The sequence below is a fragment of the Misgurnus anguillicaudatus genome, chromosome 17 (genome assembly GCF_027580225.2).
Source record: "Misgurnus anguillicaudatus chromosome 17, ASM2758022v2, whole genome shotgun sequence".
NCBI lineage: Eukaryota > Metazoa > Chordata > Actinopteri > Cypriniformes > Cobitidae > Misgurnus > Misgurnus anguillicaudatus.
In genome coordinates this window covers 6,819,183-6,846,692 of record NC_073353.2, presented here as the reverse complement: position 1 = coordinate 6,846,692, position 27,510 = coordinate 6,819,183, and the positions used below count along the sequence as shown (strand labels likewise).

General features: G+C 39.9%; 1 protein-coding gene and 1 pseudogene across 1 annotated transcript in view; one reads left to right on the top strand and one right to left on the bottom strand.

Moving 5' to 3' along the window:
• LOC141350230 (sacsin-like) overlaps positions 1-11,396 on the top strand; it is a 43,853-nt gene extending 32,457 nt beyond the window's left edge. Inside the window, exon 8 of the mRNA XM_073854888.1 lies at positions 14-11,396. Within this exon, the coding sequence (XP_073710989.1) occupies positions 14-10,887 (10,874 nt within the window). The 3' untranslated portion in view covers positions 10,888-11,396. The remainder of the gene's footprint in view (positions 1-13) is intronic.
• Positions 11,397-12,057: 661 nt separating this feature from the next.
• LOC141350217 (disco-interacting protein 2 homolog A-like) overlaps positions 12,058-27,510 on the bottom strand; it is a 28,120-nt pseudogene continuing 12,667 nt past the window's right edge.

Genomic DNA, 27,510 nt, shown 5'->3' with positions numbered 1-27,510 from the left:
ATTTCTGTTTCAGACACATGTAACATAATAAATTTGGATGCAAAACACATTGTTGCACTCACCAAGAACCACTTACCCATGGACTGGCAGGAGACCCAGGGTCATGTGACATGGAAACCAACAACAGATCATCATCCACCAAAAAGCTGGCTGGTTGAATTCTGGAAATTTCTTAGTACTGAATGTGATGATTTAAGTGACTTCATTGGTGTGCCCCTAATACCATTGGAGCCTCTTCAAAATTCAGGCAATTCTGTGATGTTAGCAAGGCTACAGAGGAACACGACTTTGATCTTCCAGAATAGCAGGGGCTCCAGCTTGTCAGATCATGTTCAGAATGTGATCAAAAAGGTGGGGTGTACGGTTGTAAAACGAGACGAGTGTCTGAAACATCATGACATCGAGAGTTATGTTCTTCCAGCTTCACCAAAAAATGTTCTGCAGATATTTTTGAATTCAAACCGAGATCAGCTCATCAAAGACTTTGCCTCTGCTTCACTACATGAGAAAGAAGAGGTTAAAGTCTATCTTTCCTCTGTGGATTCCCTCTCAAATGCTGAACAGAACTTCTTGTCTGTCTTACCCATCTTCAGGCTGATGTCTGGAAAATATGTTGCAGTCAAGTCAAAGCGGGCAGTTGTTTTAAGCACCAATCCAGCTATTCCAAACAGTCTGCCCATGCCAGAGACCATTGTACAGTGTGCAAATGAAGCTGACCGCAGACTTTTGACTCTTCTCAATATCGATCTCTTGGATGCAACTAAGGTGGCTATTCTTTTAGTTGATGGCATTAAGATGGCTTCTTTCAACAAAGATGAAGAACAATCAATTATGAGCTGGATACTGAATCATGGTAATATTCTTCTCTCACAAAGTGAGCTGCTGCTAGCAAAAACCAAAGATCTGAAATTTATTGAAACCACTCTAGGAGATCGCAAGCAAGCCTCGAACACATTCGATCCCAGAATCGAAACATTCCAGGATCTTTTTGAGGTGGATTTCTTTCCTCCATCGATTTATGCAAAGACCCAAGAAATGCTACAGACCTTGCAACGGCTTGGCCTGAAAACAGAAGAAAAAGATATATCCCCTGAAAACATACTCCAAGTCGTGAAGCATATTGAAAAGCTTTGTATTTACTCACCAAATATGGCATTCAAAAAGGCAGATACTCTTCTTAAGGTATTAAATAGAAATACGTTACTCTCAAAATTCACACAGACACAGAAATCAGAGCTGAGGCAAATTCAATGGGTGCCCTGTGAAAATCCAAAGTGCCTGAATGGAAGCATTTGTAAAAATCAAATGAGAGGTCTATATAAGCCGGTTGAAGTAAGAGATTCAAAGTATTTTTCACTTGTTGGATATGTAATGCCACTTAATTCTGAGCTAACAGTGGATGTTTGCAAAGATCTCTGTCTTTATGATCTACCTCCAGCTGAAAAAGTCTTGGAGAACATCTCAGTACTGGGATTGATAGCAGCTAACATGGACAAGCCAGATTCAGATATTCAGTTTAAAACAAAGCTACACAATATTTACAAATTCATGCAGGACAACATAGGCAATTTTAAAGAGGCAATAAACACTAAAGGCATCCCTTGGCTTTGGAATCAGAGTGAGTTTGTCTCTCCGAGAGACACGGTTTTGGTCTATCCACCTGAACTGGATCTGAGCCCCTACATCAAGAACGTGCCTAAAGAGTTTTTGCAATATGAAAACCTTCTGAAAGAATTTGGTGTGAAGGAGACATTGTCTGATGAGGAGATTGAAGAAGTTCTCCATGACATAAAACAAAGAATTGATGATAGAGATCCACCTTACGGAGATTCAACAGAACTCAAAGTGTCAGTTGGCATTCTTGACTGGATGCGAAAAAATGAGAAGTTTTTGAAGGACAGCACACCTGTGCCTGTCACAACACAAAGCCAGAATTTTACTCTTCAGCCTTTGTCCAAAACTGTCTTCTGTGACATCAGTGCTGAAGGATTAGATGACCTGAAACAAGATAATGAGGAATTCTATGTCATTCATGAAGAAGTACTGACATGCACTGCAAGGTGGTTGAAAGTTCCATTCCTAAGCACCCGCATCTTAAAACCACAGTTCATAAAAGCAGAGCAAGAGTGCTTTGGCATAGAACAGTGTGGGCAGTCAGAACCGATTACGCAAAGAATCAAGAACATTCTTAAGGAGTATGATGAGGAAAGTGACATTTTCAAAGAACTCATACAAAACGCTGAGGATGCTGGAGCAAGCACTTGTAAATTCCTCCTTGATCTCAGAAAACACAGGGACCCACCAAAGACTCTCATTGATGATGGTATGGCCCTCTGCAATGGACCTTGCCTTTGGATTTTCAATGATGAACTGTTTTCAGAAGAAGACTGGAAAAACATTGTCAAAGTGGGATCAGCGTCAAAAGAAAACAAAGTTGAGAAAATTGGAAAGTTTGGATTGGGATTTAATGCTGTTTACCATGTGAGTGATATTCCCTCTATTTTGAGTGGGAAAAGTCTTCTCATACTTGATCCAAATGTCACTCATTTGGAAAAACATATACTCAGCAAAGGCAACCCTGGAATTAAACTTGACCTATTCAGGGAACGACTATACAAAAGGTTTCCTGGGCAGTTCAGATCATATGAGGGCATTTTTGATTGTGATCTGTCAGTGCAAAACATCAACAAAGCTTACAATGGCACTCTGATTAAATTACCATTTCGCACTGAAGAAGAGGCAAAGAAGTCAGAGATCAGTTCAAAGGTATTGGATGAAGAGCACATTAACAGTTTCAAACATCATTTGACTGAAAATTCACAAACCCACCTACTATTCCTGAAGAGCATCAAATCTTTATCGCTTCAAATTGTGCCTGAAAATGCATTAACTCCTCCACGAGATGATCAGATTCACACTCCTCTCAAAATGACCAGAGAGGTCATGAATTCAATTGCTGTCTCGAATGACACGCTTCTCGAAGAGATCAGTGTCACATTGAAGAAGGGTAATATCACGTGCCGCAACATTATTGACTACAACAGAGCACAGATTGTTAAAATAGTTCAAGACCACCCAGAGAAGCCACTCACCCAGTATTGGCTTTTGTACTCTTGTTTTGGGACACAGGATTCTATGCGAATGTTTCAGAGAAGAAATGAAAATGAACACGTGTTTTCTTTGCCAATTGGAGGTATTGCTGTACCTTTACATAGAGACGGACAGACTGAAGCATGGTCCCCTGTTGAAGATCTATGTGGCCAGGCTTTTTGTTTTCTTCCTCTCCCAATTACGACAGGTCTTCCAGTCCATGTCAATGGCACTTTTGCAGTCACATCAAGCAGGAAAGCCCTGTGGGAAAGAGGAGTAAAATCTGAATGGAACAAAGCCTTACTCAAAGATGCCGTAACCTCCGCCTACATCACTACACTGTTTGAGTTAAAGAAAATGGCCCAAAATGGAAATCTTAAGAGCTATCTCTTCTACACATTCTGGCCCAACACGGAGAAAGTCAGCAGAGAATTTTTACCCATGGTTCACTCTTTCTACTCGGCAATAGCACAAAACAGTAAACCTCTGGAGCTTTTCAGTAATGGACATAACTGGGGTTCTATAGACAGGGTGAAATTTCTGAGTCCAAAAATTAAGAAGACCACAACTGTTGGAGACATTGCCAAAAAAGTGTTCTTGAATATGAGAGAATCATATTCTTGTGTTGTTTCTCTCCCATCATGGGTAAAAGACAGTTTCAGTCAATGTGGTTTCAAAGACATGATTAAAGAGAGAACCGTCCACTGGCCTGAGTTCTATGATGTTGTTTTCAAGAACTTGACCACCATGGACACACACAGCAGAAATATTCTTGTGCTAAATGCCATTGACTTGAATGATACAGCCATTGATGACTTACTGAGAAGGTACCCATGTTTTCCAACACAAAGATGTAAGAACCTTCAATTTATCAAGAAACTTGTGAATCCTTCCGGTAAAGTGGCGTGTTTGTATGAGCTTGAGGAGGGACGCTTTCTGGAAGGCACAACAAATGATTTTCTATCTCCAAAAAGAATTCAACGACTATCATATCTGGGAATGCTGAGTGACCACCTGCCTTTAGAGGACATCATAGAAAGAGCAGAGAAGATACCCAGTGCTTGGCAACAGGACAAATTTAAATGTTTCAAACGAATACAGTGTCTCATTGAGTTAATGAAAGACTTCCCAGAAGATGTGAATTCTCTGCAATGGGATTTGCTGTCTCAAATACCATTCATTCCTGCTGTAGCTCCTTTACATCTTCAGCAAAATAAAAACATCACCATTCTGAAGAAACCCTCAGATGTTTACAGTGACATTTGTCGTGATTTAGTTAGCATGACAGAATTCACAGTGGATCACACAAACCTACAAATACGCAGTGATGACCCAGTTCTTGAAAAATTGAGAGTTCGGACAAATCCACCAGTTGAGACGGTGCTTCAGCAGCTGTTAAAAGCACACCAACATTCCAATGCATTTGAAAAGACTCTTCTTTATAGCATTGCTCAAAAGAGTTATGAATACCTCTACAATCACTTGTTGGAACAGAAAGATCCCAATCCCATTATTGCCCATGCAAAATCATTCCCATTTATCTTTATTGAGGATTGTTTTGTAAATGTGAGGTTTGTGGCCAGAAATGAAGGATTTGAGGAGAAGCCATATCTTTATGTACTTCCAGCCATCTTCTCCAAATATGAGAGGCTTTGGGAATGTGTTGGCATTACGAAACAGTTTACAAAAGAGCAATACATTGCTGCCCTTGAAAACTTAAAATCTTCATATGGACCTAAACCTCTCTCCAAGGAAGACCTTCACAAGTGTGTTGCAATACTCATGAAAGGACTGTATAAAATCCATGATGTGAAGCTTGAAAACTGTCTCATACCTGATGAGCGAGGTGTCTTGACTTCTTCTAGAGAGCTCAGATTTAATGACAGCCCATGGATGCCTGTTTCAGCTGGTGTCAAGCTCTCACATGAACTGATACCCCGCACTGTTGCATGTCGTTTTTGTGTAATGACAACAAGACACTATACCCTAAATAATTGTTTGGTCAATGTGTTTTCACCTTTTGTCAAAGAGTTTGGACAAACTGAGAAGCTAACTGTCAGAATAAAAAATATAATTGATGCATATCCATCCAAAAAGGACATTCTGAAAGAGCTCATTCAAAATGCTGATGATGCTGAGGCAACAGAAATTCACTTTGTGTGGGACAAAAGACAACATAGTACAGAAAAAATATTTGGAGAAAAATGGAAACTGGTTCAAGGCCCAGCACTTTGTGTCTACAACAACAAAACATTTTCTGATGATGATCTTAGAGGTATCCAGCAGTTAGGGGAAGGAGGTAAACATGGAACTTTAGGGCGAACTGGTAAATATGGACTGGGGTTCAATTCTGTGTATCATCTGACAGATTGTCCATCTATCTTGACTGGTGAAAAATGGCTCTGCATTTCTGATCCAAATCTGAAATACATGGAAGGTGTAACTAAAGAATCACCAGGGCGCATGTTTTCACTGGAAAAAGAATTTAAGAAGTCTTTTGAGGATGTCTATGATACCTTTCTTCCTGGAATGTTTGCACTTGATTCTGGAACCATGTTCAGACTCCCTCTCAGAAGTGAGAAAATGGCAGAGAAATCTGAAATATCTAAATATGTAGTCACAGACAGGGACATGAAGGCAATTTACTCTGCCTTGACTGAAGATCCTGAAGGACTCATTCTCTTCCTGAAACACATCACAAAAATACAGTTCTCTGTGATCAGTAAAGATGAAGAAGAACCAAAGTGTTTTGTTATTATTGAAAAAAAATGCACAGGCACAAGCAAACAAGACAAAGAAAATTTTGACATCCATGTTAAAAAATGCCTTGTGTCAGGGAGAGCAGAATCATGCAAAACCATCTACAGAATGCAAATCTCATTTGGAAAAAATCAAAGTAGTTGGGTCATTGCAGAGTGCTTTGGCTTCTTTAAACAGAATATTAACGATGGGAAGAATCATTTGAAAGTTCCTTGGGCAGCACTGGCTGCTTGTTTAGGCAGCACATTGACCCACAGTTTTACTGGCAGGACATTTTGCTCTTTGCCTTTACCGATAAAATCAGGATTACCCATCCATGTGAATGCAAATTTTGAAGTTGATTCTTCTAGAAGGGACTTGTGGAAGGAGGATTGTAATAGTCTAAAGATGAAGTGGAACCAGTCATTAAAAGTAAACATCATCCCACCACTGTATGCTGAACTTCTGTCACAACTCTGTAAAGTCATGAAGAAAGATACACCTACTGCTCTTACATTCCTTAAGAACCAGCTGGAGTATTCCTGCCTTCAGTACTTTCCATGCATTTCAAAGGAAGTAGACAAAGCTTGGCATGAAATGATCCTTGAGGTCTATAGATCAGTCAGCCAACATGACCTTCTTATCATACCCACAGTACACAGACAACATGACCTTCCAAATAAACCCCCAGTACACGGTACACAGTTACCAAAATACACTGTTAACTGGTGCAGTGTGTCTAGACCAGATTTTGCCGATTGTCCATATTTTACAAGTTGGGAAAATGAAAACATTTTTGACATTTTAGATGACATTGGAATGAAACTGGTACCACACTCTGAAAAAATGCTTGAAATAAAGAATACTTTCAAAGCAGCTGATGTAAAGGTGTTAGAAATTAGTCCTTTAACAGTGATGCACTTCATGAAACAAAGACCCCTGAATGATCCCACACAAACAACAAAAGGTTTACCTTTGCCCATTAACCAAACATTAATCAAAGACAAAGAAAGATGTTCCAAACTTTTGAACTTCTGCCTGTCAAATACTTATGAGAAAAAAACTGTCCCTGACCTCAACGGGCTGCCTCTTCTCCTCACGCAAGATCAGATGTTAAGAGTCTTCAACTCTAAAACCCCAAAAATGATAACACGATTTAGTGAACTCTTTCACAGACATCAGGAAATGTTTGCAGACATTACTGTCCATGGAAACCACATCAGATGTTTGCGAAAAGGAAAGTTTATTACAGACTTAACCATTGCAGTGGCAGCAGAATATTTGAAAGCCGAACTTGCTCATCTGCTCAGGGAATCATCACCAGATCAACAGTGTCAGCTCTACAAGGCAGAGAAAGAGACAATCACATGGTTAAAAGACTTATGGGGTTTTTTTGAAGATCAAGGGGTATGGTCTCAAGATGAAAAGCAGAATGTCTTTAGTGAAATAAAAAGGCACTTCAGCGACAGCCCTATTTTACCAGTAACCTGCCCCAGTCAAAATAACACACAATTCTTACAAAGAATGAAAAATGTAGGCAAAGTGATTCTGAAATCTGATGAGAAAATGGCTTCTATTCTCTTTAAACTTGGGTTCATGACATTAGACTGCATTTTTTTCATTGGCATCACAAGCTTCCGTCTGGAACATGTGGATCCTGAGCTCCTGCATACAGGAAATAGTGCTGCTGTTTTGGAGCAGGTTTATCATGTACCTCATTCACAGTTCGAGCTGCTGTCTAATGATGAATGTGCAGAGCTTCAGCTCTTCTTACAGCGTGGAGATTTCAAAAACAAAAGTGAATACGAGAGGATGCTCAAGTCTTTGCCACTGTTTGAGACGATATCTGGAAAACGAGAGAGGATTGATTTAAACAGAACCTTCATTCTGAAGTCTGAGCATCACACTACCTTTCAACACTTGTATGCTGTAGATGAGTGTGACAGTATTTTCCTAAAGGACAACTGGGTGAACTTAGATTTGGAAAAACGTCTAAACATTCAGGTTTTAGATGATTTGAAGTTCTGCATTATGTTTATTCTTCCTTCTGTACATAGGATGAAAGAAGCCACACTTCTTGATTTACTAAGGCTGCTAGTGGAACTTAAAACAGTGGACCAGAGGATCATCTCTGAACTGAGTAAGGTCAGAATTATTCAAGATATGCACGGCTGTCTTCGGCTGGCTTCGTACTTCTATGATGAGCAAATCCGCCTTTACAAGAAAATGCTTCCAGAAGAAAGATTTGTGCCCAAAAAGTTTTGGGACGTATTCAAAGATAAACTCTGTAAGGCACGATTTCTGTTAATGAAGCTCGGATTAAAGCATCAAGTGTCAGATGATGAAATCATTCAGTTTGCAAAACAGATTGAATCAGACATTAAAGGCAACACTCCTCTTAATGTTTTACAGGAAAGATCAACCCTGTTGTTTCAGGCTGTGAAGATAAAGAGTTATGAAAACAAGTCTAATTTATTGAGCAGAATGGCTAATATCAAATTCATCTTTCCAGTAAAAATCCAGCCAGCACTTTGTGCTTATCATAAGCCCTTTACACAAGAGAGAGAAGTTGTTGCAATCAGTGGATCATTGATAGAGAAAGACAGTGTTCATCAATATCTCATCTGGACATCTATGCCAATACTTTCCTCACAACACTGCTCTCCACAATTTATACAGAAAATGATGACTGCTGGAGCCTTGGATACTCCACCTCCTGAGAAAATCTCAGATAACCTGAAAAATATCTGCAGGTCTGAGTGCCAAACAGACAGCTTGCTGAAAACAAGAGAGAAAGTGTTTAGCAAATCTTACGCGTACCTGCAGTCAGTGGATTTCAATGCCTCTCTGTTCTCAGACCTCCCAATTGTCCTGGTGGAAAATAAGACAACGCTTGTGAAAGCCAGTCAGACAGCTCTTGTGTTAAATAATGCTTCTGAGTTCAGACCATATTTGTACAGCATTCCTTCATATTATATGATATTCGTAGATTTCTTCACGGAGATTGGTGTAAAGGAGAGGCCGGCTCTCCAACAGTACATCACCGTTCTTCAGGAAATCCACTCAGATAGTTCTGATAAAGAGCGACTTCAAGCAAATCAGCAGAAAACAGTCCAGCGTACTGTAGAGCAGCTTCTGTGTCTGATAAAAGAGAACCAAAAGCAAACCTCTGACCTAAACGGGTCACTTTATCTTCCATCAACAGATGGAAAACTCTATGAGTCCAGCACATTGTTTTTCAATGATACAGTCTACCAAGCGTCCAGATTAGAGGAACCTTTGGAAAAAAAGCTGAAATTGCTTGAAAAATTACAAAACTGTCATCTTGGGACTGATCACTATAAACATCAAAAGCTGTTGCAGTTGATTCCCCAACAGGTTCGTCCCAGATTTCTTTCTAATGTCATTTCTGAAGACCTGGTTGGGGAGACCGTGCAGTATTGTAATTATGAGGAGGGATGCGAATTTGGTGACTGGTTTAAACAACACTTGTCTTCTGCTGCATTCCTTCATGGACTTGTCTGTCTTATCAGAGAAGAGAGTAGAGGTGAGGTTTCACAGGCAGAAGCTGCCCAAAATTGCGAAACGATCTTTGCCAAGATTCAGATTTTCTGTTGCACAACTCTACAAACTCAGCTTCTCTTAAACCTGGAGCCGCTGGAGGGCAGTAAGAACGAAACCGACGTTTATGTGCAAAAACACAATGATGGGTGTAATTTCTACTTGAAACACAATGATGGCATGACCCACAAAGTAGTAAATCAAGTAACCATGTATCTTGCTAAAGAAATCAACGCTCTACTGAAGAACTCTCTCTCCACCCCCAAACTTCCAGTCATTGGATATCTTCTGCAGTGTGATGACATGGAGCAGGTTGAGGAAACCTTGGCCAAATTTGGCATTCATAACATTAGCCACAGTGAAGAGGGCCACAGTGCCTTGCCAAAACCTGGATGTCATGTACCTGAAGAGTGGCACGACAGCCTTGACATGAACTTCTTCAACAACTTTGAAAGCGGAGAATACGTCGGCTACAGTAAGGACGGGTTGGGAGAATATTTCTATGCCATTGTTATAGAGAAACTAGATGATTCACTGGGAGAGACAAGACCATATTCTGTCAGATATAAGATCCAAATAGGTAGTGATGACTTCATAGAAGTGAGCTCTCTTGACCTTTACCAGTTTAAAAGGGAAACGAAGGACAACAGGCCAATGCATCCAACTTGCACAGATATACAACCTTTTTCAACATCCGCGCCTCCACAGAAAAAAGTCTTTCCACAGACATTTGAAGAGATCAAAAGAGAAATTGACCAAAGTTTAACCGAAATCTGGAAAATGTCAAATGAGGACAAGCAGAAAGCCCTTAAACGTCTTTACCTCAAGTGGCATCCAGACAAGAATCCAGGCAATGAAGATCTCGCCACTATAGCCTTTAAATACCTGCAAAACAGAATCGAAGAACTACAACAAGGGAAAATTGCATGTGACACAAGCTCAAATGGGACAGACTTTTGGAATGATTGCTTTTACCGCTGGAACAGCGAGGCAAACAGCCACAGGAGGGGACGTGAGAGGTTCTATCAGAACTTTTCTAGACACCATTATAACTTCTGGTCACATCACAGAGAAACTCCCAGGCCAAACCGTGAGGAGGCCAAACGCTGGTATGAACAGGCACAATGTGACCTTCGAGCTGCTCAAAATGACACCGGAGGAGAGAGCACCGAGTGGTGTCTGTTTAAGGTGCACCAGGCTGTAGAAAAAGCCCTGATAGCAGCCATGTACAGAAGAAGCGGAAAACATCCCAACAACTGTTCAATAACAAGTCTGGCTAAACAGGTGTCTGACTACAGCTCACAGCTCAGTTCTTTACCCAACACTGTCTGGCAACTTGTTAACCTCGATGTTGATGGCAAAAAAACTCAATATCCAAATTATCACACGATTCCTGACATTCCAAACGGACAGTTTAACATTAACAATGCCAGAGCAGCACTGTATATTGCAACAAAGCTTTTGGTCAAAATAGACCAATATATTAGTAGTAGCTGATGTAAAACAGGCCAATAAAAATAGCCAAATAAAAAATCCAAGAAAAAAGTGCTGATTTTGTATTTTAATGAAATGTGGGGAATTAGAGATGCAGGTGGTTTGTTGGGTGGAGGGTGACATTGGGTGTTTCAAACATTACCACTACAGTAGGTCTAATGGAAAATATTGCTTTGTAACAATTTGTAATCAACCTATTTCTTTAACTATCATTGCATAATTCTGTTTCCATGTCTATATGCTGTATGCATTAAAAATGAAACCATTTATACACATTTGTACACTATAATTGCATTCCATAAGAATAAAATGTCTTTGTCAGCCAGTTAAAAGTGTCATTTTTATTAAGAAATATTAACATAAGTGTGGGTCACCCAAACATCCACTAAATAACAGAAAAATTAAACAGTCACACAATCATTGTGTGATACAGAGACTGTATGTGCTTTACAATCTGTGCAGTAAAACCACAGCTCAGGTTTTACTGCAATATAAAACATGATGTAATCGCCCGACTCATGTTGATTCACTTCCACTTCAGTCAAGAAATGAAACTTTAAGCAACGTCTGCTTTCTTCTCACGTTGTTGCTGTGTGATTCATAGCTTTCTTGTGTTTCAGTAATAACTTACAAAACAAAATCTGTACATAATTACAGCAGGCTTGTTGCCCGTCTCTGATTTAATGAACATAATATTAAAGCAAATGTTGATGTACATTATACTCTGTAATAGTACTGAAAGAAAAGATGAAAGCCCTCAGATGCAGCACAAGTGTATCCTGAAATAACGTTTAACTTGAATTATTATTCATGAAGGGGAAAAATTTAATTACTTTTTAGTCAATAATAATAAAATGTCCCCTTTACACAGTACATTCATCTGAAGCAGGAGTATAAGATCTGATCCTGAAGTGAAGTGTAAATATTACTTAGATTGAAACTTGGTTACCTGAATAAGACTTTTCATCATTACCCTGATTATTGTCCTACACAGTCTATAAGCTCAGACGTGGAGAAAACATGGTAAAGAATGAAACGCACACAAGAAACGCTCCACAGACTTCTGATGTTAAAACACAAAACCATAACAACACACGGCCAGTACTGCTTTTATAAAAAACACTCATTTTCATGGCCTTAAAATAAAAAATTATAAAAAAAAATCGAAAACAGTTTTAAAGATGTAGTGTGTCATTTAAAAAAAGTAAAATGTTCTTGTAGCCCAATTCAATATAAAGATCTGAACTTTTACTAAAAGGCAACGATAAAAGTTAAGTTTCAAACTGCAGTGGGTTAATCAGATTTTTACAGTTTAAGATGTTTGCTTGAGCACAATGTTAAGGGCCGTCATCCAGATGATGATATTAAAGGAAACTCTGAAGCAGTGGCGGTCGTTGACTTCTGTTACAAAACATGTATTTAGCCCATTATGTGTGTGGCTCGTCATGTCACAATGTGTGTTAGGTGCTTTATGTGAACCAATGTGCAAATATGTGCATGCTTCAGACGCTTTAAAGGGGTTTATGATAAGAGACCCTCACATTTCCCAGATACTCGCTTAATCTTACAGCATCAGAGTTTAGTGTTAAGGTAGTCTCTTGCGAGTATGTTGTGAACGTGAGCGTCTCTTTTATCATAAACCCTTTCGATGGGTGTGCATAGTGCTGGGAGATAATTCGATAATGATAATTTTCCCGATATAAATTTTCCCGATAAAACAATAGCGACAGTTTGATAAGTGAAGGATAATGTTTACGCACTGTGTAATGTTGCGCAAGCACTTCCGGATGTGGCATGCGCTCTTGGTTTACAATCACAGTGTCAGACTTGAAGGAATGGAAGATGAGGCAAGTTATTCATTTATTCGTAGAGCCCTATGATTTTCGCGATGCGGATAACGCGGATGGAATCATGGAATCTAAATGCGCGGAAACATTTTCCTTTTGTGTAATGTTGGACGCGCAAACAGGGTTCGTCAAAGCCCGGAACACAGCAAAATAGGTACAGGTCCTGTCCCAAATGGCGCACTTCATGTGGACTTTCGGTCTCATGGACTTAAATTGTGCATGTTCGCTTAGTCTAAGAGGCCGTAGGGTGCCCCATCTGTAATTTTTACACTTTAAAGTGTGCTCATCAGCGCCCCCTTTGCCCACTTGATGCGGTCTCTGGCGAAGCCCGCACTGCAGCAGGCTTCGCGCACTTTACCAACCCAGAAGACGTTGCGAATGAGCAATCTGACCAATACGACGATGGAAGGGTGGAGTTCACATTCACACTGACGGGCAACTTCCCTTCCTATTTCCGGCGTGACGCTCAAGTCTGTCCCAAAACATGACTCCGGTGCACCCACGTCCATTTATCAGCAAGTACATCCATTTATCAGCATGTACAGCTTGTATATGTATAACACACGCGTGATCACTGAACTAAGTTTCTTTCTTGTTTAATCGAACATAAACAGCTGGATGTTAGTCAATATATTGAAACTTAAAGCAGTCTGTTTTGGGTCTTAAAGTGACAGTAGCCTGCTGCTTTCTGTGTCAGAAATGTGTTAATTTCATAACAAATAGATTTACATGTAATACAAATGCCTAAACATTAAAACAAGATTTTAGTATTTGTATTTGTCATGTTCTGAATAAAAAGTAGTTTAAAACCATTATTAACTGTCTGGTTTCATTCAGGAACAAAAATCTGCCTTTAAATTTGACAGGAATAAAGATTTGTTATTTATCATGATAATTACGGCTATTGACTGATATGGAAAACGTTTTCCTGATAATTTTTTTGGTCATATCGCCCAGCACTACGTGTGCAGCAGGCACGTATTTTGACACGACGCGTCACACACACGACACTCCGAACACATATTTTGAATTTGCGCCCCTCGGAAAAGAAGTCACCGGCCACCACTGCTCTGAAGTATCTGTGTTTGATGAGGGTCTTTACACTAATGGGCGGTCTAATCAGTTCGTCCAATCAGAATTTAACGTCAGAACTATTATTGTAAAATAACACTTGATATGACTAAAACAATCGTAACAAAAATACTCTCTTAACACAAAATGTTTGTTGGTGATACAGTCCTGATGAAGTGTTAGCAATATTAGTAAAAGGAAGAAAAATTCCAGGTTAAATTCAAATCCAATACTACAGAAAACTAGGTCAACTAGTTTGCAGAACCCAAAAGTGGTTAAAAGGAGTTTTTCAAGTCCTTATTTTTGCATTTCTACTTTTTGTCTTTATGGTGATGGTAGTGGCACTGAAATGACACACTTCACCACAAAGTGTGTTAATGTGACCACAAAAAAAATGTCTTGTTTTTTTAAAGCTACGCCCCGGGCCGTAGTAATGCTATGAAATGAGACGCATCACAAACTCTCACATGGCACTCGTTTTAAAGTAACGCTCTGCATTCTGAAGCTCCTCCTGACTGAGAAAACATTCATGTGCTTGAATAAAATCATGTGACAAGACGACAGGACATGAAATCATCTTTGCAGTCTTTTGCCCTGACACGCTGGAGTTCAACGTTTCATCTCTCAAGGCATTTGGACTGTTTGATATAAAAAAATAAACTGCATAGCTCCATCAGGGAATCCATCAATGTTTGTGGAAGAGAAGCTGAAGAGGGAAGTCTCTTCTTCTCCAAGTGTGCATCATCAGGTTTCTCTCTGCTCCAGGTTTATCTCACATGTTGTAGGCCACGTATATAGGATCCAGTTGATCGGCGAGGAAACCGTCCCGCAGGTGCATGCGCTGTTTCTCTCCTCGGGAGTTGATGGGAATAACTCCAGGATCGACCACCACGACAACTCCTACGATCAGGTAGTGCTCTTCTAAAACCACATTGGTCACAAGGGCAACAAGATCCAGAGCTTCTTGTTCTGATCCCTCAAGCTCTACAACTACCACCAACAGATTGGTCCATGTAAACACAGCACTGATGGCATGAGAGAGAGAGAGAGACAGAGATATTTCATTATTGTAACAGGAAAAACAATACACAACACTTTTAATGCGAACATGTCTGTCAGTGAACACAGAATTTACAGTTTTAATGCAGTAAAACCACAACTTTTCGTCTTGCACTAGCCGCGTAATTTGTAAAAATTACGATGGTTCCCTATCAAAAGCTATACTCGATGCTGCGCTGCTAAGCGCTATGGGGAAACGTCTTTATTGTTGACCAGCAGCTGAATATAGTGTGCAAACACGTCAATGGAATTGACCCAGAGGTATATAGCCTCGGTTGATGACGACATCACAGCGCACCCGATGCGAGGCTATAAAATAGATGAGCACCAGCTGTGTCATCAGGTCTTTTTATTTTCAGACCAACTACTGAATGTGTGTGTGCTACACTGAAATGCAAATCTCTCTCTTACCTTTTGAACTTCACTTGAGATCTTTGTAAGGAGTTAGATTCCAACAAGATAGAGTGCAGAGTTTCTCTCTTTTCGATTTTAAAAAAAGTTTAAGTTAAAGGATAATTCCGGTATTTAACACTTTGGGTATCATTTCTGGTTTGTTTTGGATGAACTACAGTGATGGACACAGAAATTTTGACAATGGGTCGTGTCTTGAGTTTTTGACTCGTTTAGAAGCGTCTCTTGACTGCTTCAGAATGGAAGTCAATGGCCATGCACAAACATGTCATTAAAACAACAATTAACGTTCATTTTCAAAACTGTGCTACTCACCGAGTGGTTCGTGGTGTTCGTTAATGATTAAAAACAAGTTGTGTAGCGAAATACAGTTTCTGTCGTGTTTTATTTGGCATTTTGTAAAATACCATTGACTTCTCTTAGAAGACTCATTGCTCGCTGATATATCACTCCGCCGCCGGGAAACAGAAAAGGGTCTATTTACATTGTAGTTTTTTTGCTCGGTTTCTCTCAGAAGAAATTTTTCCCATATTTGTAGGGCTGGACCAGAATATTCAAATATTCGTTCCGTGGGTTGACATTCGATTTTCAGTTTTGAGATTCGAATATATATATAAATATTTTACAGCTTTAATGCAGAGCTTTTGCCAAGCAGGAAGTGCGCTTCATGCTCCCGCTCTATAGGTGGCGCAGAGAGACCAACATCCATAGCCAACAGCCACCTTGAACGGAAAGCGCGCTTCCTGCTTTGGCATTCACGCTAATAGTGTTGTAAATAACGTTCAGTTTCTTGCAAAAACTGATTGATTTGCTTCACAAGACGTCAATATGTCACACGGAGTTATGGGGGATTACTGTTGTATTGGATATATATGCTTTAGCTCTTAAAGTGTGCGGATCGGTTGACTTGCATGACGGAGCACCGGGGTTTCTGCAAAATATCTTCTTTATTGTTCTGCCGATGAAAAAAACATATTGGATGGTGTAAGTGTTATAAATAAACTTGATTTTGAAAGTATGCTAATGTTTTATTACAGTTTGTTGAACTTCGTTCATTTATTTTCGTTGTTTTATTTAAATAGCCTATCCTACGTTGTCAGTAATGACTGTGCTGCTAATTTCTAATATGGGAATGTTTGTTTGTTAGAAAAATGTTAGGCTACCTTATTAAAAGTATTGCTCTTGTGTTTTGTTTCACTAATGCTGTTCTCGCAGGACGCGTGCCGGCTTGCACTGTTCTGTAGTATTTTTAAAGTTTATTAATTCTAAACGTGTCGCATGTCCATATTGCAAAAAAAAAAGGCACTACACTCCCTTGGGATCGCAGCAACACATCCGACACATAATAAAACTGTAGACAGACAGACACACACACACACACAGAGATTCCTGCCTTTATTAAAGAGAAAAATATGTTCAGCCCCTCCTTCCGAAGCTTCGAATATTCGATTTGATTTCTACTAGAGCTTCGAAGCTCAAAAAATGTTATTCGGAACAGCCCTACATATTTGATGGCTTGGTGACCAGCTTTAGGTTTGAAGTTGAGCTCGATTGTGACTGTCTATACGCTAGACACCGAGCGTCCTTGTATGGCAAAGTGGTTGTCGCCATCAAGTGGTCAGGAGTGTGCTAACGCTTCAGACTCAAATATAGAGCGGAAGTACATACGCGGTTGTGAGGTATCTGAAAAAATAGTTCCACTATAGCAAATAACACGGATTGAAATCATACATTGTGCCAATATATTTGTTTTTAATCATCAACGAACACCACGAACCAGTAAGTGAGTAGTACAGTTTTGAAAATGAACGTTAAGTGTTGTTTTAATGACATGTTTGTGCATGGCCATTGACTTCTATTCTGAAGCAGCCAAGAGATGCTTCTAAACGAGTCAAAAACTCAAGACACGACCCATTGTCAAAATGTCTGTGTCCATCACTGTAGTTCATCCAAAACAAACCAGAAATAAGACTCAAAGTGTTAAATACCGGAATTATCCTTTAAAAGGAAAATATGAGTAAGAAGAGTCACGAGCAGTCTAAGTCCTGTGTTTGTTTTCGCTTTATGGCGAAGCACGACACACACACTTACTGTTTTGTGTGTTTGGGGGAGGAGCATGCGGTCATGGCTTTACAGTCTGATGAGTGCGAGCATTGTGAATCATTCACAATAAAAATGCCTCGTGCTCGCCGTGATTATTTTCTGACCGTACCGTCAAATTAAGATATATTTCTTCGCGTGATTCCAAAGCGCACTCCGGTGTTTCTTCGGTTCATGTGGGGATAATTATAATAATGACGTTGATGATATCTCTCTCGGTTCTGCAGAGTTTGATAAACCGGCCTCCGAGTGTTCCTCGCACGATAAAAAAGTTGGTCGAGGAGCTTCTCGAGGTGGTAACACGCGCCAGGTTGCAAATTGACTGGCCTCGCGAGCCAGAGAACCCCAAACAAAGCAAACTAGCAGATAGGTTTCAAGAGCCTCATGAGCCTCTCCATTTCTTTAAGGATCTCCATGGTGAATTAAATAAATGATGGGAAAGACCCTAATCATCGCGTGCTTCATGCCCACGGCATCAATTTAAGACTATCGTGGGTACGAAGACGCGCGGATATACCGAAATGCCACAGGTGGAAGAGACGCACGCGAGTTATCTCTCGCCTGGCTCGGCATCCTCATTAAAGAAGCCTTTAAATGGGGTGTCTTTGAAGCATGGTGCACGACACATAATGCAGATCCTGTTAACTGCCAGATTGCTACAGTTCTGAGTTTTCTGTAGGAAAAGCTGTCAACAGGCTTATGCCCATCCACTCTTAGGGTTTATGTGGCCGCTCTTTTGACTTGCCACGCTTTGGTGAATGGGGCGCCGCTCGGGAGGCATCCTCTGCTCGCTCGCTTTATTACTGGGGGCAAAACGATTGAGGCCTCCAACAAGAACTAAGATTCCTTCGTGGGACCTAGCTATTAGGGCTGCAGCTATCGATTCTTTTTGTAATCGATTAATCTAGCACTGAATCGATCGATTAATCGGATAAAATTTTTGTATGTGTTTTTAAACAACAAAAACAAATAATGCATAACGAAAATGACGTGGCTGCAAAATGTTCAAGCATTTGGCTTTTATTTCTAAAAAAAAAAAAAACAGAGGTATTTGGCTCCAAAAAATAAGCCTATTTATTTACATTTTTACCCATTTGGTGTTTATAAGTGCCAGTACCAACAATTAAGCACTTTAATTTATTAATATGCACAACAGGTTTCATGCTGTAATCTAGCCCTGACATCAAAGTAAATATCTGGTTTATGTACATTTCTACACCTGCAGCGTTTACCATTAGGCTACCAAATAATATATCATTTCTGGGGTGAGCCTATTTGCTATGGTAACAACCTGTGTGTGTGCGTGCACGTGCACCTGTGTTTGTATGTGTGTGTGCATGCGTTCTGTGCGTGAGGAAGAGTGACATCCCAGTCAGATGTTCAGTTGCTTCATTGCATTTTGGTACTGCAGAAATACATACATTCATTTTCAATAGAACGCTGCATTTGGTTTGCATCACTTGCATTGTGGTGCATTTTAGGTTAAGAATCCGTTCGAAAAATCACCACATCACGTCCCGCTGTTTACAGTGAATGCATGCAGCTGAAATTATTGTTGCGTGGCTACATAAACTTTTAAGCATATGTGATTCATTGCGCGATCGGTCTTACTCGCGTGAGAGAGAATAACTTCCTTATGCTAAACTCCAATAAGACAGATATTATTATTATTGAACAAAATATGTCAGATTACAAGTTGCCCATATATGATTGCACTGTGGTGCCGTTTTTTGGTACACACACCTGTAAAGTGCATGCGTGTGTGTGAAGGGGTTCTTTTTTAAGCTATACTCTCCTGCAATTGAATGTGAATACGAAAACATCAAAGCTAAACATCATATCTAGTCAAACCGCATAACGACATCGCTACAAATACAGTATGGGATTAAAGTCAGCGGAAGCTACGTTTACCTTGTTTCATCGACGCTTGTTAAAACAGCAGTGGATGTTTTCAGTTCAGATGCTGAATGTAATGATAATGTAATGATCCCAAACTTTAGACGTTCTCTCTCTGGCGTTTATGGACATATTCGCTCTCCGCCATCGCGCCAACTAAATTCAAAATATACCACGTGCTATGATGTGCTTCCTGAACATTGAACAACGGTCTGTGTGAATCAGATCTCGGCGCATGCAGTGCACGTCATAGGAATTTAACGAGGCTTCGAGGCAGAATTTTTGCCTCAAGGAATTTTTTGAAACGAGTTAATCGAGTAACTCGATGAAGCGTTTCAGCCCTACTAGCTATGGTCCTTGAGGGTCTGGTTCAGACCACCTTTGAACCTCTAGAGTCAGCGTCTGATAGACCTCTGACACTAAAGATGGTTTTTCTAATGGCGATAACTTCTTTAAAAAGAATTAGGGATATGCAGGCTCTGGCGGTCTCGCCATCCTGTCTAGATTTTGCCCCAGGAATATTGAAGGTGATTTTGCATCCTTATTCTGATTACCTGCCTAAGGTTCCCTTTTCAACTGCACATCCGGTCATTCTTGAGATTTTCTGCCCTCCACCGTTCACCACGCAGGAGCAGGAGTTATACCACAGATTGTGTCCAGTCCGTGCTCTTCAGACTTATGTCCACCACACTAGCCAGTGGCGTAAGTCAGAGCGATTGTTTGTCTGTTTGGGGGCCGCAACAGAGGTGCTGCGCCCCCAGGCAGTCCATATCACATTGGGTTAGGGATGCCATTGCTCTTGCCTATGAGGCGTGCGGTCAAGTCTCGCCAGCAGGTCTGAGAGCTCACTCCACCAGGGGAGTAGCCTCTTCTACCGCTTTAGTAAAAGGGGCCTCCTTGCAGAGCGTTTGTGATGCGGCGGGTTGGTCCTCTCCGCATATATTCATAAGATTTTATAGCTTGGATGCTCATGTCACTCCAGGATCTCATGTCCTCGAGTCAACATCTCAAGCTGCTGTTTAAACCTTGTTGTTCCCCATAGCATTTAGCAGCCCAGCATGGGGTATAGCCTTTAATAGGGAACGGAGGGATTACCTGAGTCCAACCCTGTTCCCTGAAAAAGCGGAACGAGATGCTGCGCTGTCTTGCCGTACAGTGTCCCAGGACTGGTCTTCAAACAAAAGATCTGATGACACAGCTGGTGCTCATCTATTTTATAGCCTCGCATCGGGTGCGCTGTGATGTCGTCATCAACCGAGGCTATATACCTCTGGGTCAATTCCATTGACGTTTTTGCACACTATATTCAGCTGGTCAACAATAAAGACGTTTCCCCATAGCGCTTAGCAGCGCAGCATCGAGTATAGCTTTTTCAGGGAACTAGGTTACACTCAAGTAACCCCTCCGTTTTGCTAGATAAGACCCTAATGCCTCATTAGGATCGTTTAGAGCCCTTTGAAGCAGCATTGAAACTGTAAACTGTTGAGGTCCACTATAGTTCACTATATGGAGAAAAATCCTGGAATGTTTTCCTCAAAAAACTTGACTGAACAAAGAAAGACATCAACATCTTAGAAAACATGGGGGTGAGTAAATTATCAGGATCTTTTATGAAAGTGGAGTAATCCCTTAAGTATAAAGATGATTAAATGGTAAATGGACTGCATTTATATAGCGCTTTTAACAGACCTATGGCCATCCAAAGCGCTTTACAATATTGCCTCACATTCACCCATTCACTCACACATTCATACACCAACGGCGGAGTCAGTCATGCAAGGCGCCAGCCAGCTCGTCGGGAGCAGCTGGGGTTAGGTGTCTTGCTCAAGGACACCTCGACAATTGGTCCGGTGAAGCCGGGGATTGAACCACCAACCTTCCGGTTTGTAGACAAACTACATGCCACTGCCGCCCAAAAAGATTAAATATTTAAAGCTCTTTGGCGGTTATGAAGATATTAAGTAAAGAGAAGATGTGACTCTATTGCTTACCACTCTGCAATGCTCTTGTGTGCTCGTATCACAGACGTTTCAATGTCGATGGGATGATATCTCATTCCTCTCAGCTCCAGAGTCTCATCCAGAGATCCGATCACATACAGCGCATCGTGACGCTCTAGAAAAGGGTGCTCAAGTCAACTGAACTGCTTTATCATTCAATATGAGTAAACATCACAATTGCACAAATTGAATTGTTCTTCAAAGACAGGACAGTGGTGTGTGATGTGCGTGATGTTACCTCCGCAGGCATCGGTGAGTTCAGTGCGGCGTAAGAAGCCCAGATATCCGGTACGAGCCCAAACCGTCTGTGTGTCACCGAAGCTTAGTCTGGTGCTGAAGTGATCTGCGTGTAAAGCTTCTTCACCGTAAACTGTGTAATATCCTGATGCATTATGGGGGCTGCTCACCCAAATCTGTTTCAACATTCACACACACACAGTTTCATTATCTCACAACACAACAAGGTACATAAATACAGTTGTTTCTTTTCAGAGGAACACTTACTTCACCCAGGTGAGAATCTCCTAAAGGTCCTTTGGTCTCTGTGTTGGCAATGACAACCTTCACCCCCGGCAAAATCTGTCATTGAGAAACAGATACATACATACAGTATTAATGTCTTCCATATAATAAAAACATTTGGACTGCACAGAATCAATAAACAAACAAAAGGTGGGGTTTTTCACCTTTCCAGACTCCATCAGTGGTAAACTGTGTGGTGAGCCTCTCTCAACTAATCGAACCCTAAATAACATCAATAAAAAGATCAAATATTATTTACATTCATTTTTCTCATTAAAGGTGCCAAAGAATGCAATAAACTAATTTGTTAAAGCTCCACTGTGTAGTTTTTTGAGTTAAATCTTAGCAAAAACCCATGTGTTCTTTCAAAAGTATGTGCTCTTTCATGTGTAATTACTTCCACCTACTAATCAAAGTATTCTCGTAAGTGTAGAATCTGCTATTTAAAATACATACGGGCGAGTCGCTCGACTGGCTTTGTGCCTCCATCTTTGAAAAACATTCGCCGATGAGGGACATTCCTGAAATTCAAGCTCCGCCTTTTGCACTTTCAGACTACACTCACACTGGCCGCATCACAACTGAAGCTGAAGCCTCATGTGTAGGCGGCATACGTCATCAAGACAGTCTTATTTCAAAATATTAACAATTATAAAGCTGACATTTATTCTTAGTTAATTGTAAATTGATGTAATATGCTTATGACTTGCGAATGTAATACTTAGTTAATTTAAATAAACCAGGCTTGATGACGTATGCAGCCTGCATATGCGACCAGTGTAGACTGAAAGCCTTCGTATTAAACAACAGCCGCACAGCGTGATGAACCCGCGATCTAATGCTTTGATTTGAAAGCCTGTTCAAGACCTATTCTCGAAGACATTAAAACAAGTCGCCAAGGAAGCGAAAAAGAGATTTAAAACGACAACGCGACAGGTAAAAACAACAAGACCAAAGTCAACATTGGAGTAATGTTAGTTTTCCAAGATCATGAGCAAAAAGTGTGTCAGGGTCAGTTTGCTATATCAGGAACAACGGTGTGTGCGTGTTTGTTTATTTTATTACCTGTCATGACGGAGGGCTCTCATGTCCAGATATACTGTGGTTGGGTCTGGACCAGAAGTGCCCTATAAATAAATAAAGAGTAAAGAGATGACTGAAAACAGCTTTAATTAATGATTGACTCATTTCAGATCTATCACAGGTAAGATCAGTAACACTGTGCAGTATTTGTGGGTGTAACATCTGCCCTTTTGAGAAACATCACCTGACAGACTCACACCATCTTAAGTCAAAAACAGGCATCCAAACACTCAATTTTTTAAACTATAGGAACTATATAACAAAAACTTTTGTAGACCGACCTTTCCTGTAATAATACTGTTAATGTTGTGAGAAAGGTAGATTTTAATCATTATATACGAGTTCTGTTCATGAATGTATGGATATGATCGGACACAAGCAAATAATGTGACAGATAACTGAAACAAATGTTACAACTCTTAAAGAGACAGATCAATCTACATGAACATTTTGTCATTATTCATTTATAAACCCTGGCAGATATTTCAGCAGTATAACATTCAACACAATCTCAGTGAGTAAATGATGACAGACTTCACTCAGTATACACAGCAGCATAAAGCGTTGCCTTAACAGTCTGAAGCCAAGCACAAGCCATTACAGCAGTACAGTATAATGCAATGATACACATCAACAACACTGCACAAATACTGTCTACTCCATTAATATTAACACATGGAGTAGATACGAGGAAAGAAACCTGGGAAAAAATGTCTTTATTGTTTCATTAAGAAATATAACTGTAATGTGTGACAAAGTGTTTGTTGAACTTTACACAGTGGAAAGTGACTATAAAATAACAGAAGCATTCATTTCAACCATCAGGGCAAACATTTTTATTCAAATTGAGATGTTGTGAGTTAACCTGGAGGAGGATGTTTGACTATTTTAATATAACTTCTCAAGAGACAACACTACAGAAATTAAATTTGGATATAGCTTAGAGTAGTGAATGTGCTACTTGAATAGATTTACAGTTTAAATTTACTGTCCTCTCAAAATAACATACAGCCATTATTGTCAAATTTGAACAGCTCTAATACAAGATATGCAATTGTATGGTCCTGTCAAGCGTATAAAAACATGAAGATGATAAATAGGGCATGGGCAACATAAACAATATAAATCCATTATCACTTAGGGTGTACATCCTTTTGTTGCCAGCTATTTTGACAATATTGGGCCTCATTCATGAAACACAAGCAGAACGAATTTTTGCGTATCAGTCCATCTGGCGTAAATTGTCAAATTCATGAAAATGTTCATATTTTCAAAATGTTAGTTTGTATGAAAGAAATGTAAACCTGCTCCCAACCACGTGCAAATGGTGCCTAAAACATTCAAACTTTCTGTATTCATTTAGACAAACTAAAACTATGTATCATAATGACATGTTACAAGTTATTTTACGCTGCTGTCTTTATTTATACTTTGGGAAAAACACAGAGCTCGTCACTGTCCTTTTTTACACAGCCATCCAATCACAGTAGATGAGGGACGGGACAAACACTACATTGACCAACCGTCAAACTTCATACTTCAAAACGCTTTCAAGCACCCCCATCATGCTGGTTGTTTTCAGAAGAGCACCAGGTATTACTTCAGCTTGCTTAAAACGCTTTTGGGGGACACAGTTTAAATGATTAATTTATTGTTATGCAAGTAGCCTATTAGCCTCTTATGCATTTATGAAATATAATGTAGCCAAACCAGAGAATGGAGTCCAGGGTAGGGTTGCACCAGTCGTTCGTAAGTTCTTACTTAAACTGGGACGTAAAGTCCAAACTAGAGGCTTAGTAACTACTAGCTAGTTTATAACTAACTCTTTACTTAATTCGGTTGCACCATTTGTTCTCAAGGCACAACGTAGCTAGTAGGTCGTAAGCTCTCTGTAAAGTAATGCGTTGTCGCATAGAATGACGTCAATTATTCTTAACCCAATCACAAGCCTTATAATGGGTAAACAGGAAATAATCTGAACAGTACGTAATTTCAAACTCATTCTTGACTCGCCTAAACTGAAAGTTAAAAAAGACGTAAAAGCAAACGTTATCAAACTCAAAACATTACACTTTTAATTGAAAATCTCTATCCCACACATGGAGGAGAAAATAAACAGGAAGAAATTTTACATTTTATTGTAATTGATGGATACACAGAAAATTAAACAGTTCTTGAAAAGTCGTTGACGAATTCGCAGCTCTTCTTAATTAAACAAGCTCATCGATGTAATATAATCTGTCTGACATCTTATTCCAATCGTTATTCATGGACAGAGGCTTCCGTAAATATTTAGTTACAACGTATTGTTACGTTTAATCTAAGTTTAATGGTGCAACGCAAAAACATTTAGTAGTGCGTAAGTTGTAACTTAGTGCCATTTACGTCGTAACTAAGCTACGTTGTAATTTACGCACAGCTGGTGCAACCGGCCCCAGAGGATCACAGCATTCCTAGATACGTAATTTGCGTAGCTGTAGTGCATAGGCAGGGATTATGCTAATTGTGATTGAGCGTGCATGGGCGCCCTCTTTACAAATTATTGTAATTCATTAACATACAAACATTTCACTATCAAATCTGACGTTTGCGAAGTTTTTGAGAATCAGGAGGAGAGTTTTCGGAAAGGTCTCTTTATGCAAAAATCACTCACATATTTACTTTACAAATGTTTCATGAATGAGAACCAATGGCTGTATGTTAAGTTATTTTCAGAGGACAGTAAATCTATACTGCATTGACTACTTTAAAATATATAAAAATGTCATTTTTATAGTATTGTCTCTTAAGAAGATATACTAAAATAGTTGCTGAATTGTGAGGGGTGTACTTACTTTTGTAAGACACTGACTGTACACACTGTTATATGCAGTTGTAGAATTGCTGATGTTAACTGGATCTTTAAAGTTACCACAAGTTATTTGAAAGGGTTTCAAAATAAAAGCCTTCACCTTCCTCCAGAAATGTCTTAATTGTTTCATCTTTTGATTAACCTGTGCAGTAAAGTAGTAAAGATCTGTAGAGATCTTCTGTATGAAGGAATCATCATGTCATCTTGTCATGCTATTCTCCTACATCTTCATCACCATTATAGGAGAAGACTCAGAGATGTTATCTTAGCAAAATAATCGGTTATTCAATGTAAAGGGAACAAAAATGTGCCACACGCAAATTTAACAAAGATATTTGTATTTCATAAAACTCTGTTAAATTTACAATGGTTTGTTTTCAATGAAAGCATTATATTTTTAACAAAAGATCAAAATGTTAAACAATAAAGACATTTATTCACAGCCTTCTTTACTCGTATTGACCGAGGGTGTCAATTAACTATACACAGCAAAGACCTCATAATCTCGACAAAAGAGCTGTGAGCAAACAAATGAGCCACAGTTCACTAGGAGCGCGCTCACATGATCCTAACCAAACCACGCACAAGCTTGTTTGAACCCCAAAGCCTGGTTTGTTTTTGACTAGTGTGATCGGTTTGGTTAATCGCGCCCTGGCCGGCTTGCAGAGGTGTTCTTGTGATCGTAAATCCCGCCAGAGCTTGGTTTTAAAGGAGAGACGTCAATTGCGTGAACGCTGACCTTCATCTGCCTTCATAAAAACCATCTGATGCACGCAGCAGGGTTACGTGAATGTCCGAGCTGCACACGTAACAGACCAACTAAGCAATATGATAGGCATGTGAGAGGGCTGTGTGTCATTGTGCACCAAACAAATTTGAATAGACTTAACATTACGATGGGGATGAAAGTGTGCCAGAGCTCGGATTGGTCAAAGAGAAAGAGTGCTTCTGGGGGAGTAGTTACATTACTGTCTGAACTTCACTCTTCAGATATTCATTGTCTACGGTAGGGATCCTTATGATCTTCCTTCGAACCCTTCTCTAACACACTTGACTGTCATTTACAGGTAACCCTGAAGAACTTCAAAAGCGGTACGGTTGTGTCCCTCTCATGATGTCATGCTAATCGATCTGCACAGCGCTATATGCAGCAGTCCTCACCCTGTCAACACACCCATGTGGGGCCCATAAGGGATGGATATGGGCTGGTGAGTGGGCCCCATATGGGCTGCCCAGATGGGGCCCAGTTAGTTTTGTCCGGGGGTTCCATGGTGGCCCCACCTGGGTTGCCCACATGAATTTGATATAGAAACTGAGTGGGGCTTATGTGGGGCCCAGCTGGGCAACACACATGGGGCCCATATTGGCCCCACCTAATGAAGCCCACATTATTTACCAGGTCCCAGTATGGGTTTTTAATGGGTACTGGACTGGTCCCCAATTATGTAATAACTATACTTTTAATGCTTAATTGTAATTTACTTAAATAATATATTTGTTTAAAATTGAAAACCGATAAAAGCAACATCATTTCAGTTCGGTAAATATCAGTTTTCAGCATAAATATTCAACAGTTCATTCATCTATAACATCACAAAACATGAAGGAGGTGCAATATGAAAAATGAAATAAAAAACTGTAAAGGTTCAATATATCAAAATACTTTATTGTCAATTTATATCACTTTCAATGCTAAAATAATCATCAACATTTCAAAACTGCTAATGCAGGTAATGACTAACAATTTAACATAACACTTAAAATAAGCATAGAAAGAAGTCAAACT